The sequence below is a fragment of the Populus trichocarpa genome, chromosome 10 (genome assembly GCF_000002775.5).
Source record: "Populus trichocarpa isolate Nisqually-1 chromosome 10, P.trichocarpa_v4.1, whole genome shotgun sequence".
Lineage (NCBI taxonomy): Eukaryota > Viridiplantae > Streptophyta > Magnoliopsida > Malpighiales > Salicaceae > Populus > Populus trichocarpa.
In genome coordinates this window covers 2,890,589-2,906,242 of record NC_037294.2, presented here as the reverse complement: position 1 = coordinate 2,906,242, position 15,654 = coordinate 2,890,589, and the positions used below count along the sequence as shown (strand labels likewise).

At 37.3% G+C, this 15,654-nt stretch overlaps 1 protein-coding gene across 3 annotated transcripts in view; it reads left to right on the top strand.

The window, feature by feature from the left end:
- The first annotated feature begins 800 nt into the window (after positions 1–800).
- Positions 801–15,654, top strand: part of LOC18110799 (G-type lectin S-receptor-like serine/threonine-protein kinase At4g27290) — a 133,606-nt gene continuing 118,752 nt past the window's right edge. For 2 of the 3 annotated variants that reach the window (XM_052456584.1, XM_052456583.1), the window contains exon 1: positions 801–2,589. In XM_052456584.1, coding sequence (XP_052312544.1) covers positions 1,323–2,589 — 1,267 coding nt within the window. In that variant the 5' untranslated portion in view covers positions 801–1,322. The remainder of the gene's footprint in view (positions 2,590–15,654) is intronic. The other variant, XM_052456582.1, reaches the window with a different exon arrangement.

The following is a 15,654-nucleotide window of genomic DNA, read 5'->3' as shown; positions in this document are numbered from 1 at the left end:
TCATTCTATACTTTTTATTTGTGAATTGCTAGGTGCGAATTGCTATTCATTGGGTTGGATATCAGATGTGTTATCTCCGTGTCACATTTTCAAACCTGATTTTTTGGCTTTTCAAGAGCTATATTGTTTGCATATGAGTTAGGTGATCAAGTTCTCACAAGCACAGGCGGAGCTGGAGGAGTTTAGTTGGGGCCAAAGCCGCTGCAAAAGTCTTAAGATTTTATAACAGACCCAATTCTAATTCTATTTTTTTTTAAGGAAAATATTTTTGTTTTTAAGCAAAAGTCTTAAGATTTTGGTTTATTTTCAATTTTTGGCAAGTTATCTTCTTATTTTTACTTCTCTCCATAGGCTTAAACAAAAAAATTACAAGTAGATTGTAGAAGGAGCTACTTGGATAGTGCTGGTAATATGCTTAGGATTCTCCATAGGTTTACTGTTAATTTTTCTGTCGTTTTCATTTTGTATAGCTTATAAATTGCGTTTCTCAATTTTCTTTCTTAGCTCTTATCCGGACATTGCACCCTTTCTTTTCATATAATATGATTTATTAGTACATAATATAATGCACTCTTTCTTTTCAATCACTGAAGCCTTATTTTCTCTTATTTATCAACTTTTTCTCAACCCTTTTCACACAATCACATTAACTTTCTTTAGATTTATTGACTCAACTTTTCACTCAAAATATATTTTTTATTATTATAATAAATTATTTTTTACAAAATATATCAAAACAATATAAAAACATAAAGAAAAATTAATTTTTAAAAATAAATAAATAAACAGTTATGAATGAATATACGGCGGATCAGTCTTCCCTTGAAGTCTCCAGCACCGACTGCTCTTGGCCTCTTTCACTTGACAAGGAATAAGCTTCGCTCCACTAGCCTTGATTGGTGGATGGAAGCACCGAGGATAGTCTGGTGGTATGCCACTTTCACGATTCCACTAGATTTTCAAGATTGGGTTGGTGTTCTCTGTACCAGAAGATTGGTATTCCAATGAACTCAAGCAATGGACAAGAGATCTTAAGCTTATAGGGTCGTAATTCAGAGTCCACTAGCCTCCATTTTCAAAGTAAATGATTCCTTAAGCTTGATGTTTAAAGTCTTAAAGCAGTGTCAACCATTTTTGGAACACAAGGGTCACTTCAGAGCCAATAATTTCCGAAGACTTGCGTTTACCTAGCTATGTAGCGTAGCATTGCTAGCTCTTCCCGGAGACTCATTGTGATGTTAAATAGGCAAGTCCTTGAGACGAATAACTTCACATCTAGCAAGGCCAGCCATATTTTGTAATATAACAAAGTGAGAGCAGCAATGGATTGCATCCCCGTGCTTGTTTTCTGCTTCATTTCATTTCTGATTGTAAGAACAGCCACCCCTACTGACACCATAAACACAGCTCAGATCATTAGAGATGGAGACACTATAGTTTCAGCTGGCGGGACCTATGAATTAGGATTTTTCAGCCCCGGGAAATCCAAAAGCCGATACTTGGGGATATGGTATGGCAAAATATCTGTCCAGACAGCAGTTTGGGTTGCCAACAGAGAAACTCCACTTAACGATTCATCAGGAGTTGTAAGGCTTACCAACGAAGGACTTCTTGTTCTTCTAAACGTGAGTGGAAGCATCATTTGGTCTTCCAACACATCAACACCTGCTAGGAATCCAGTTGCGCAGCTTTTGGATACAGGAAACCTTGTTGTGAAAGAGGAGGGTGATAATAACATGGAGAAGTCCTTGTGGCAGAGTTTTGATTATCCAGGCAACACACTAATACCGGGCATGAAGGTAGGACGGAATATCAAAACTGGCATGGACTGGTACGTGACATCATGGAAGTCACCTGATGATCCTTCCAGAGGTAATATTACAGGCATCCTTGTTCCTGAAGGATATCCGGAGTTACTACTGTTGGAAGATTCGAAGCCGAAGCATCGAGCTGGGCCATGGAATGGCTTGCAGTTCAGTGGCATGCCTCAAGTAAAACCAAATCCCGTGTACATATTTGAATTTGTTTATAATGACAAGGAGATATATTACACAGAGCAACTTCATAATAGCTCAAGGCATTGGAGGGTCGTCTTACCTCAGAGTGGTGATATCCAGCACATCCTCTGGATCGAGCAAACTCAAAGTTGGCTTCTTTATGAAACAGCAAATACAGATAATTGTGAAACTTATGCACTCTGTGGCGCAAATGGTATCTGTAGCATTAACAACTCTCCGGTGTGTAACTGCTTGAAAGGATTTGTACCAAAAGTTCCTAGAGACTGGGACAAGACAGATTGGTCAAGTGGTTGCGTTAGAAAGACTGCACTAAATTGTTCCAGAGATGGGTTTCGGAAGCTCTCGGGTGTGAAGATGCCGGAGACAAGAAAATCATGGTTCAACGGGAGTATGGACCTGGAGGAGTGCAAGAACACATGCTTGAAGAACTGCAGCTGTACTGCGTATACAAACCTGGACATCAGGGATGGAGGAAGTGGTTGCTTGCTTTGGTTCAATGATTTGATTGATATGAGAACTTTCTTTCAAAATGAGCAAGACATTTTTATACGGATGGATGCATCAGAACTAGGTATGAAAAGTCACTCTTGTTTTTTTTTTTAATTAAAATTTGAAATATTTTCAGAAAGAAAACCAGTAAGATAAAGCTACTGGGCAAAAGGATACAAAGTTTAAGAATATTAAAACCAAGCTATATAGTCTGTGAGCGTATCTAAACCTTTCCTTGCGAGGCTATCATCAGCAACAGAGTTTCCTTCTCTTAAAATATGGCTAAAAGAAACCTGATTAAGACCCTTAAGCATCATAGAGTTAATACTTTTTTTTGCTTAATTAATATCTAAATGGTTTTTTTTTTCAAATATATATTCTTTCAGATAACTAGATATCAAATTCATGAGAAGAAAGTTATCTTTATATATATATCAAACATGATCCTTGAGAGTACCTTGTATATATGCTTGTGTTGAAAGTACTTGAAATTTTCAGGGAAAACACACACACACACACAAACAACTAGATTAGTCATGACTTGGCATGTCCCTTGGTGACATGATGGATTGTTTTTCTCCTACCCAAAATGATTTTGTTTTTTCTCTACCATGTTATAGATGACGGTGGCTCTGCAAGGGTTAATAACAAATCCAAAGTGAAGAAAAGGATCGTAGTAACCACTGTGTTGTCCACAGGAATTCTGTTTATTGGCCTATGCTTGGTCTTGTATGTTTGGAAAAAGAAGCCGAAGAAAACTAGTAAGTATTCAGACCATCAAAATCTAACTATTCCTATCGCCCCATTGCGTTGTGTTTGATGCTATGAAAATCTTGAGTTTACCAGCTAATAGAGATCCCTTGTCTTTCTCTTTCTTTCCCCCCAATCCATAGAAGTTATGCTGACAGGAAAAATGCAAAGAAGATCAAACAATAATGACATGAAGGAAGAACTAGAATTACCCTTCTTTAACATGGATGAGTTGGCTTCTGCAACAAATAACTTTTCCGATTCCAATAAACTAGGAGAAGGGGGTTTCGGACCTGTTTATAAGGTAATAATTATCCATAAACAGTCATGCAATATGGCTTCTGAATTTTCATGGTACAAACTCCAGGCGCCAGTGGAGTTCTGTGGGATTGAAATTACACCACTACAGAACCGGCCTTTTTTTAGCATAGAAGGATGGCTGATTCGAAAGATTTTCCTGGAGAAATTCAAGCTGCATGAAATTCTCAACTTTCAGAAGACAACGTAGGATTTTCTTATGATGCTTAGTTATTATTTGCAGGGAACATTAACAGATGGACAAGAAATAGCTGTCAAGAGGCTCTCTAAGAATTCAAGACTAAGGACTTGAGGAGTTCAAAAATGAAGTCCAACATATTGTGAAACTTCAGCACCGGAATCTAGTGAGGCTTCTTGGATGCTGTATTCAAAGTGATGAGACGATGCTGGTCTACGAGTTCTTGCCTAACAAAAGCTTGGACTTCTATATTTTTGGTATGAATCTCACAAAACCTTTTCAAAAAGTTACTCGAATTTTTCAAATTTAGCACTATTAAGCTTTTATGAATTGTTCTACCATCTATTGAGCTTCCTTAAAGTGGCTTTGTAGGAGAAGAGTAGTTTTCCCCAATTTCATTCTCACAAATTCTGCCATGTATGTGTTTGTAATTGTAACACAAAAACTCATTGATAGTCACTTATCACTTATCAACTGATAAGAGCCATAATGGATTGACTTGGGCAGATGAGACTCATAGCTTGCTACTAGATTGGACTAAACGCTACAACATCATCAACGGGATTGCTCGAGGACTCCTTTATCTTCACCAAGATTCGAGACTAAGAATAATCCACAGAGATCTGAAAACCAGCAATATTTTGTTGGATTACGAAATGAATCCAAAAATCTCAGACTTTGGCCTGGCTAGAAGTTTTGGAGAAAATGAAACTGAAGCCAATACTAATAAAGTGGCTGGAACGTAGTAAGTGTCATCTCCATCATACGCATTTTATCTTCATAGTCTGCAAATGGAACTTAGAATTCTATGAATACATTGCAGTGGTTACATATCTCCAGAGTACGCAAATTATGGGCTCTACTCGCTAAAATCAGACGTCTTCAGCTTTGGAGTATTGGTGCTAGAGATAGTGAGTGGCTATAAGAACAGAGGATTCAGTCACCCAGATCACCACCTCAACCTTATCGGGCATGTAAGTGTCAAAGTTATGTCACTTTGACTGTTTCATTTCAATAAATTCTAGAGTGCTTTTGTTAAGTACCAGATGCCTGCACATGCTTATGAGACATGAACACTTCAAATACTTGAAGAAAAACTGAAGAAATTTTGAAAAACAATTGAGACCGACAATGATCAATGGGTATGCATGCTGAATTTGCATGGATAAATAATGTGTTCTTAATAGCATGGTTTTGTTTATCAGGCTTGGATACTGTTCAAGCAAGGCAGGTCTCTGGAACTGGCTGCGGGATCAGGAGTTGAAACACCCTATTTGTCTGAAGTCCTACGTTCAATTCATGTGGGGCTGTTGTGTGTGCAAGAAAATACAGAAGATCGACCAAACATATCACATGTGGTTTTGATGTTGGGTAATGAAGATGAATTGCCTCAGCCTAAACAACCAGGATTTTTCACTGAAAGGGATCTTGATGAAGCAAGCTATTCATCGAGCCAGAACAAACCACCTTCGGCAAACGGATGCTCGATTTCAATGTTAGAGGCAAGATAGATTGCTTTTATTTCATTTCAAGTGATTAAAGGCGAATTAATATTCGATAGATGTTCTAGTTGCAGAACAGCAATTACGAACAAAAGCAAGTCAAATAAATGCTTCTAAAGCTTAGTGTCTCTATGAAACGTGAAGAAATTGATGACAAGTATCTTCATGTAATCCAAGAGTTGCAGCTACATTTATGAATCATGGGGAGGGGACTCCAGATATTTCTCTTACTTGATGTTCATGTATCATCAAGACTTGCTAGCTAGTATTTCATCTTATAGATTTGAACATTTCATTAGAACATTTGTATATAAGTTTGTTTTTGAAACATAAATTACCATCAAGTTTGTGATAATATTTTAAGATTAATAAGTTCCCTTTTATAATTTAGATCCAAGAAAGTTCATATTAATTTTACTATCTATGTAAGTTCATTTTACGACTATAAAGGTAGAAAATATAATTCTTCATGTCTGAAAAATATTTTTTAAAAAGAATAAATTTTTTTAATTATTATTTGTATAAGGGGGTGCTCTGAATTATAGAAATTAACAATGATAAAATTATATGATAAAACTTTTTTTATTTTTTTTTCTAAGATAAAAAAGATAAGTAATAAATTTAAAAATGCATTGTTAGGATTTTATAGGAAAATACAATAAACATAAAATTAGTTGGAAGGAAAACTTGAAATCTAAATTTATAAGTTTAACAAAAATTTATAAGTTTACTCCATCTATCCCTTCTATATATTAAAAAAACATATCACTATTTTTTATTCTCCAAAACACCTCTTTAATTAGGAATATTATAGTTTGAAAGGTTTTTTTTTTAGGAATATCCATAGTACGAAACTCTTGAGTAGAGGTATAATAGTTGTCTCGAAAAATTCTCGCAAAACAAAATGATTGATTGCTCGATCAACCACTCCGAGAAAGAATTAATCTCTCCAGTTAGAGTGATCATGACAAGTAAAAGTTTATTAATATGATCATGAGTTGAGCAAGAAATTTATTAATAAGACTATGATTTTGTCGCTCGAGGAATCGTTTTTGAGTTAGACTCTATTTATTTATTAATAAAAACATTAGTATCTTGGAAATAGCAAGTCATGTTGAATGATTACTAAGTTGAGGTGACCAGCACTGAGAAAAAAAATGTGTTGTGGCTCCCATATGAACTAGATCGTGGATAAGTCTTTTTTTGTCAAAATTAGTACACTTCGTTCGTACAAAATACATCATCAAAATATAACTACATAATTCTTTGCAAAAATAAGTTCCGGCGTAATGAAGTTTATAGGTACCTCATTGTTGAAACGTCCCTGTTGTAGTACAAATATTTACAAGAATTATAAACAATTACTAATAACAATTAAATAGTTTAACGAAAACATTAATGTTATTCTCTATTAAGGCATAACAAGCATAGTTCTTGCATATACTTTGTCGCACCCGACATCACGGCGGCCCACAAATAATCTTGATTAGGGAAAAAGAACAGATTTCTGGCATCTTGTTCTTTTAGGGGAAAAGGTCCTGTTTGAGGAGTCGCCACCTAGTATTATGGTCACTAGGAACCCTAACTGGTCAACAGAGATTCTATGGTTCGGGACTGGTTACGTAAAAGAGAAGATATTATCACCCCTTAAATGTTCTGCCTGAGGCAGACTGCATTGCTGATTTTGTCTTAAATTGCTAAACATTTATTGGTTTACATTCTGATGATTTATTCACGATATTCCTGACTCTGGCGTCAGTGAATATTCGACTACGGATAATTCCAACTCTGGCGTTGATAATTATTACGTAGCTATAAAATAAATTTAGATTAATATTTTTTTATTCCTAACTCTAACGCTAGTGAATAAACAAATAAACTAAATTCATTTTATTATGCATTCACATATTTTTCTATTTTTCTTATGTAGTTAAAAAAATAAATTAAATCAATGTTTTTATTCCTGACTATGGCGTCAGTGAATAAATAAATAAATAAATAAATTTATTTTTCATAAATGCACATATATTTTTTTCTTGCTAAATAAAATAAAATATAACGAATAAAAATAATATAAACTTAAACCAGTATTTTACTCCCGACTCTGGCATTGGTGAATAAACCGGTAAATTTATATTATTTTTATTCATGCATACATATATTTTTCTATTTTTCTATTTCTCCTATTTTTTTATTTTTTATTTTTTTCTATTTTTTATTATTTTTGGGGCTGGGCCCAGCTCAACCCCAATGGGCTGGGCTAAGCCCAGCCGGCCCAGCCCAGTCACTGGCCCAAGCCAGTGGCCCGACTGAGCTAATTAAGGTGCACGCGTGAAACAAATTCACGCGTGCAATCAGAGGTGGTGCCTTAACAGTTGTTATTGTTTGTGCATTTCAAGGCAGTAAGTTATACACCTAATTATTTTTACAATTGCACAATTTCAAACAAGAATGAAAAGAGGATGAGAACGGCCTACCTGCTTCTGGAGATTGCGAGGAGGCTTGCGGCACAGTGATTTCGTTCTCGTCTGTGTACGCCTGCCCCTTCTGTTTTCCTTTTGTTTCGGTGATGATGAAGGTCACGGCTTGCTGCTTGGGTTCTTCCTTTTTCTGATTTGCAGGGGGGAATTGAGGAGACGGTGATGTTAATGTTGGTTTTTCTGGGTTTCTTTGTTTGCGTTTTCTTTGTTTTTTTTTCTGTGTATTTTCTTTCTCTCTGTTTTGCTGGGTTTCTTCCCTCTGTCTTGCTCTGTTTTTCTCCTCCCAGTCTCTCCGTCTCTCTGTTTTGCCTTTTCTCTCCTCCCCCTCTGGTCGCCTTTGTTCAGCCTTTATAGAGCCAGCAGCAGCCTCGGTGGTGGTAACAGTTGCCCCCCACCCTAAATGCTCCGTAACCGACGCCTTCAATGAAGAAAACGTCCGTGTTAGCTGCCAACGGACGAAACGTCTCTGCCTTTAATGGCAGAGCCGTTGCAGAGTAAAGAGACGGTGAACAGTCGTTGCAAAACAACCCCGTTTTGCTGGCTGCAAATTTGGTCCTTGTAATTCTTTTAATTTTGCAATCAAACCCCTGGTTAAAATATAATTGGATCCTTACATTTCTGCGCCATTTTCAAGTTGGTCCTTGGATTTTAATTTTTGCAATTTAGACCCCAATTAAACCCCAAACTTTGATATTTCTTCGATTAAGTCCCTAATTGGATTAATTAAATTAATTTTCAAGCTTAATTAAGTCTCCAAACTTAATAATTCTCCAATTAAACCCTTGATTGGATTAATTAAATTAATTTTCAAGCTTAATTAAGTCTCAAAACTTATCAATTCTCCAATTAAACCCTTAATTGGATTAATTAAATTAATTTCAAACTCAATTAAATCTCAAAACTTATCAATCATGTTGCCCTCAAACCAAATTTTAATTCATTCTTCATTTTACTTGTTTTTTAATCATCATCATTTTTTTTTTATCATCATCATTTTTTTTTTATCTTTTTCAGTAAATAAAATAATAATAATAATTAAAATAAAAATGGTCAAAATTTGGGTTATGACAGTTGCCCCCTCTTTATTATATTTACCATGCAAAGATAAAAGAAAATTTCATTTTCTTTTAGCTTTGTGTAGTAAATTTATAAAGAAAAGTAGATACAAAAAGATCATTTGTTTCTTTTTTTAGTCTTAAAAACCTTGAAAACAGTAGATTGACACACAACCTTTACAGAGAGATGTAGAAATCAAGAAACAAGTCATTTGGAAGACGACCCATTTTTTTTTGTTTGTTTGTTATTTTTGTTATTTTTTTTTTGTTTTTTTTTTTGTTTTTTTTTTAGCCTTGAAAACTTTGAAAATAGTAGATTAACACACGACCTTTACAGAGAGATGTCGAAATCAAGAAACAAGTCATTTGGAAGACGATCCACCTTTTTTTTTTTTTTTTTTTAGAAGTGGTCTCATTGTGATGGGTGACCTACCCAAGTAAAACAAAACGAAAATGAGGGCTCGAAGGCGCGCTCGAAGGGAAGCGAGGGCTCCAAGGCGCGCTCGAAGGGAGAAAGCGAGGGCTCAAAGGCGCGCTCGAAGGGAAGCGAGGGCTCAAAGGCGCGCTCGAAGGGAGAAAGCGAGGGCTCAAAGGCGCGCTCGAAGGGAGAAAGCGAGGGCTCAAAGGCACTCGAAGAGGAAAGCAAGTGCTCAAAGGCACTCGAAGAGGAAAGCGAGGGCTTGAAAGCGCCCTAAAAATGATGATCAAAGGCTCGAGGGTGCATTTGAAGGGAGGTAAGGCTCGAAGGTGTTCTCGAAAAGGGAGGTAGGGCTAAGAAACGCAATACCTTGGATGGTCAAGGGCTCGAAGGCGCACTTGAAAGGAGATAAGGACTTGAAAGCGCCCTAAAAATGATGTTCAAAGGCTCGAAGGCGCATTTTAAGGTGATGGAAAAACATAGAGATTTTTCAGAGGGCCTAATTCTTGTGGGCGGCCTGCCCAGGTTGAAAAATTCTCAAAAGTGAAAATTTTTCAAAAGCAATTTCAATCCTGGCCATTTCAAGTTGGCCTTCCACTTGATGGATTCCGTTGGAATTTTCTCTAATGAGATTTGCAAAACTCATTGTCTAATTTCTCAAAGTTTAGATGATATGCATGCATCTTTACCTTATTTGAAATATAGGCCCCCCATTTCTTCTTTGTCTTCTTGTTGCTTGACTGATGACGACTTGCTACCTCTGATTTGGGTCATATTTGTCGCTTGGCTTCTAGCCCACTCGAGTTGGCCCATGTAAGTCTATTTCCAGATTTGTTTGCACAACTCAGCCTTTGTGGTGCCCATCGTGTCCCACTTGCTTGCTAGAGATTTTCTGTCTCGTCGGATAATTTGAGAGGATTATTCATTACTCCTCATCTCACTACTAAAAACATTCGGTGCCACTTGCTGAAAGGATCAAACTGTCTTTCATAAAACAAAATGCCCCCTTGTCTGGTTGGAGGAAATTACCATCTTTTTTCTAGAATTTTTCTTCTAAACACAATGTTGCCCCCTTGTATTGATCATTGCCCCCAAGTATGTTATGTCAGCTACTTAGACAAATAATGGTTTTAAGAGGCTCTTATCCCATTTCTCTCTCTTTTAGTTTGGTGAAGGAATATGGGTCTAGAATGAATCTTGAAATCTTGATCTTGCATTTTGAAAACAAAAATTATTTCAATGTGAATCTAAAACAATTTGCTTTTGAAATCTTGCAACTCCTTGGTTATTTTATTTCTTGGAAAAGAGATTTTTGCTCTTGTGTTTGGCAATGAGGTCTTCGATGAAAATACATTATGAGATGACCTTTTGTTTCAAAGTGAAGGGCTCGAGAAAAAGCTCGAGGTTTTGAGAAAAACTTGTCTCTTTTTGAACATTCATTTTTATCAGCATGAATAATAATGAGTAGTTTATTCTTGATGTCATGAATCTTATGAAAAGTATTCTTTGCATTTTGAGAGCATTGTTTATTGTTCTAGGTTGCTTGCTTGCTTGATTAGAAAAGACTTCTACAGGCACGTAACGTAGGCTGTGGTTTTTGGCTATGAAAGAAAAGGATTCATAAGGATCAAAGAGTGTTTCAGGGTTTCAAAGACTGAAGATCACGATCAACAGTTTGACTCTTGACGTCATTCATATTTTCTTTTGCCGCTCTTCTTTGATTTGCCCTTTTTTCTTTTCTTTTTTCTTTTTCATTGCTTTGCTAGAGCATACTCACTTTATCTTGGTTATCACTTTTTTCTTGTGATTTGGGCATGCCCCCTAGCATTTGAGTTTCTTGGGCTCTTTTGCCTTTTGGCTTTCTCACGGCTTTATCATCTTTCTTGATCATTGAAATTTCACTTGCCCCCCGGTGTGGGGTGTGATCCTAGTCGGGATTCTTTTTTCATGAAAGAAAAATTATTCAGGCTCAAAAAGGGATCTCAAGGGATGTACTTATTTCAGAACGTGAAAGGAATAACAAAGATGGCCTTTCCTCATTTCAAGCGCAAGCAGTTATGATCAATAAACTTTGACCTCATCTAGCATGATGGTTTGGTCTTTGCAAAGATGCATTTCATGAGTCATGAGTAACAAGTTCACTACATACCATTGTTCATACATTTAAAAACACATGATTCAAGAGTCATGGGGTAAGGGTGTTTATTCATTTCTCTTTTTTTTTATATATAATTTAGTCACCTCAATGATAGAGTTGCTTGATTCACTTGTCATTTTACAAGTAGAATGTTAAAAATATATGGTTTTTGGATAAACATCAAATTATTTTCGGAATCAAAATGCAAGATCAAATTTTTTTTTTTAAAACTCCAATAGGGGAATGGATTTTGGTAAAAGAGATCAATTAAGTCTATGAGATCATGCGAGATTGTAAGGGTATATTTTTTTGGGTTTTTTTTTGGGTTTTTTTTTTTTTTTGCAGGCACCTTTTATGAAAAATATGCAAAGAGAAATCATTGGCTCAATCTTATTTATTGATTTGATAAAGACTTATACAGCATGGATAATATTTCTTTACAGAATCGGAGTTCACAAGCCTAACTACGTCTTCCCCATCCATTCTTGTTAGCATCAATGCCCCTCCTGAAAATGCCTTCTTCACTATATAGGGTCCTTCGTAATTGGGTGCCCATTTACTGCGATCTTCTCCTGGTAGTGACATAATTTTTCTCAATACTAAATCTCCTTCTTTGAACTCTCTTGGCCGAACTTTTCGGTCATATGCCTTGGCCATCCTTCTTTGATACAACTGGTGGTGACAAATTGCTGCTAACCTTCTCTCGCTGATCATATTTAGCTGCTCATATCGTATCTTGACCCACTCAGTCTCCTCGAGTCCAAATTCCATGAGGACTCTTAAAGACGGAATTTCTACTTCCAATGGTACCACTGCCTCCATTCCATATACTAAAGAGTATGGTGTAGCCCCGGTCGAGGTCCTTACTGCTATTCGATACGCATGGAGAGCATAAGGAAGCCAGTCATGCCAATCTTTGTAAGTAATCACCATTTTCTGAACAATCTTCTTTATATTTTTATTAGCAGCTTCTACGGCGCCGTTCATCTTAGGTCTGTAAGGGGACGAGTTGGAATGCTTGATCTTCCACTTTGTACATAGCTCTGCTATCATCTTTCCATTGAAGTTTTGAGCATTATCAGTCACCACTCTCTCGGGTACACCGTATCTACAGATTAGATCCTTCTCAATGAACCGTTTGACCACTTTCTGAGTCACATGGGCATATGAGCAGGCCTCTACCCACTTGGTAAAGTAATCAATCGCTACAAGGATAAAACGATGTCCGTTACTGGCTTTTGGATTAATAGGCCCAATCACATCTATTCCCCACATTGCAAAGGGCCAAGGAGACACCATGTTAAATAAAGGTGCAGGGGGCGCATTGATTTTGTCACTATACACTTGACATTTGTGGCACCTTCGGACAAAATTTATGCAATCTTTCTCCATGGTCAGCCAAAAGTAACCTGCTCTTTGCAACTGCCTAGCCATCATGTGTCTGTTTGCGTGGGTAGCACAAATTCCACCATGTACTTCTTGTAGGGCCTTGTTAGCTTCCAGATCACCCAGACATCTCAGCAAAGTCCCATCAAATGACCTTTTATACAAAATCTCTCCATCTATGTAGTATTCCATAGCCATTCTTCTCAAGGTCCTTTTATCTGTCTTCGAGGCTCCCGACGGGTACTCTTGATGTTGAATGAATCTTTTTATATCCGTGTACCATGGGTCTTTATCCGTTTCTTCTTCTATTGAACAACAATGAGAGGGAGAATTTCTGATCTTGATGTTTACAGGCTGAATTTTGGCACCACAATCAATTACAGCCATAGAAGCTAAGGTAGCTAACGCATCGGCAAACTGATTTTTGTCTCTTCCCAAATGAGTAAATTCTATTTCATCAAAGCTTTCAGCCAATTTGGAGAGGTATTCCTGGTATGGTCTCAATTTTTCATCCCTTGTCTGCCATTCACCTTTTACCTGACAGATTATTAGCATTGAGTCTCCATATACTTTTAACTTCCCTACCTTCATCTCTAATGCAGCTTCCAATCCGTGGATGCAAGCTTCATACTCAGCTGTGTTGTTTGTACAACTAAAGTGCAGCTTTACCGAGATAGGAAATTGCTTTTCTTCTGGGGAAATTATCACAGCACCTGCCCCGTTGCCCGATACATTTACTGCACCGTCAAAATACATGGCCCACCAACCACTCTTCTCTTCCTTCTCCATTACTAGCACATCTTCATCAGGAAAGTCGAAGTTCAATGGCTCGTAATCCTCAATAGCATTATCGGCTAAATGATCAGCAATTGCGCTTCCTTTTACTGATTTTCTTGTCATGTAGATGATGTCATACTCAGCCAGCAGTACTTGCCATCTAGCTATTCTACTCGACATGTATGGCTTTTCAAAGATATACTTCAGTGGGTCCATTCTTGAGATCAACCAGGTAGTGTAGTATAACATATATTGTCGCAACCTCTTCGCACTCCACACTAGACTACAACATAACTTCTCTACCATACTGTAACGGGATTCACACTCGGTGAACTTCTTACTCAAATAGTAGATGGCTTGCTCCTTTCTTTCTGATTCATTCTGTTGCCCTAACACACAACCCATAGCTGATTCAGTCACAGTTAAATACAGGATGAGTGGCCTTCCGTGCACGGGCGGTACCAACAATGGTGGTTTTTGTAAGTACTGCTTGATCTTATCAAAAGCTTTTTGGCAATTTTCGTCCCATGTTCCAAGATTCTTCTTTCGGAGTAATCGAAAAATTGGTTCACATGTGACTGTAAGTTGTGAGATAAAACGGGCAATATAGTTCAAGCGCCCTAAAAAGCCTCGAACTTCTCTTTCAGCCTTTGGAGCGGGCATGTCTTGTATGGCTTTTACTTTGTCGGGGTCCACTTCTATGCCTTTATTACTTACCACAAATCCTAATAATTTGCCTGATTTCACCCCGAATGTACACTTTGCAGGATTCAATTTCAACTGATATTTTCTCAACCTCTCGAACAATTTCCTCAGAGCTGGGATGTGGCTTTCTTCATCTTTGGACTTTGCGATCATGTCATCCACGTAGACCTCAATTTCTTTGTGCATCATATCATGAAAAAGTGCTACCATTGCCCTTTGGTATGTTGCTCCAGCATTCTTTAATCCGAATGGCATCACCTTATAACAGTAAGTTCCCCATGGGGTGATAAATGTCGTCTTTCTCTTATCTGCTTCATCCATCTTAATCTGATTATATCCGGAGAAACCATCCATGAAAGAGTAAGTTGAACTCTTAGCAGCATTGTCCACCAACACGTCTATATGAGGTAATGGGAAGTCATCCTTTGGGCTTGCTCTATTCAAATCCTGAAAATCCACGCACACCCTGATTTTGTTGTCCTTCTTAGGAACCGCCACAATGTTAGACACCCATTCGGAATATTCTACTACTTCCAAGAAACCTGCATCCCACTGTCTTGTTATCTCTTCTTTTACCTTGAGCAATACATCAGGTCTTGTCCTTCTTAGCTTCTGTTTGACTGACCGGCAACCCTCAATCAAAGGTAACCTATGCACTACTATTTCAGTATCCAAACCGGGCATGTCAGCGTATGACCAGGCAAAAATATCCACATATTCCCGCAAAAGGGTGACCAACTCACTCCTCATATCTGCAGTGATCAACATCCCTATTTTCAACTCCTTTTTGTCATGCTTGGTACTTACATTTATTAATTCTAATTCCTCCCTTGCAGGCTCCCATGCATGTTCGGATTGTTTTATAAGCTTCTGGAACTCCTCAATGTCCTCTTCACCATCTTCTTCCTTTTCCATTGAAGTTATAGTTTTATCAAAATTAGGCCAATTATTCTCAATGCAATGGGTTTGTAAGTTTATCGTTGTCCCGCTTTCAGATTCCCTGAAAGCGGAAAGTGCCTTTGTTATGAGTGCATAATGGAAAAGGTGAAACTAGAAGGCATGATGAAGGGAAAAACAAAACATGATCTCATTAAAACTTGAAATGATAGAAGGGCTCAAAACAAAATCTTGTTACCAATATTTTGAGCCACGATTATTGGCAACGCAAATTTATTCAAACAAAATGCAGCAAAACAAGAAAAGCAAGCAATCAACAAATGTTTACTTTTTAAAGATAATTGGGACTTCTTGAATTTCCCAATTATTCAACTCTTCCCCTTCAGCTAATCTTCTCACAAACTCAGGTAGACCATCCTCTAGAGCACTCACAGTCAGTTGGGGTAGTTCTTCATAAGGGCTTTCTTCATCTTCCAAACCTCCTTGGGGTTCTTGTTTGTTGATCTCTTCCAGATAGTGGATGGTAGCACTGTTAAATTCTTTG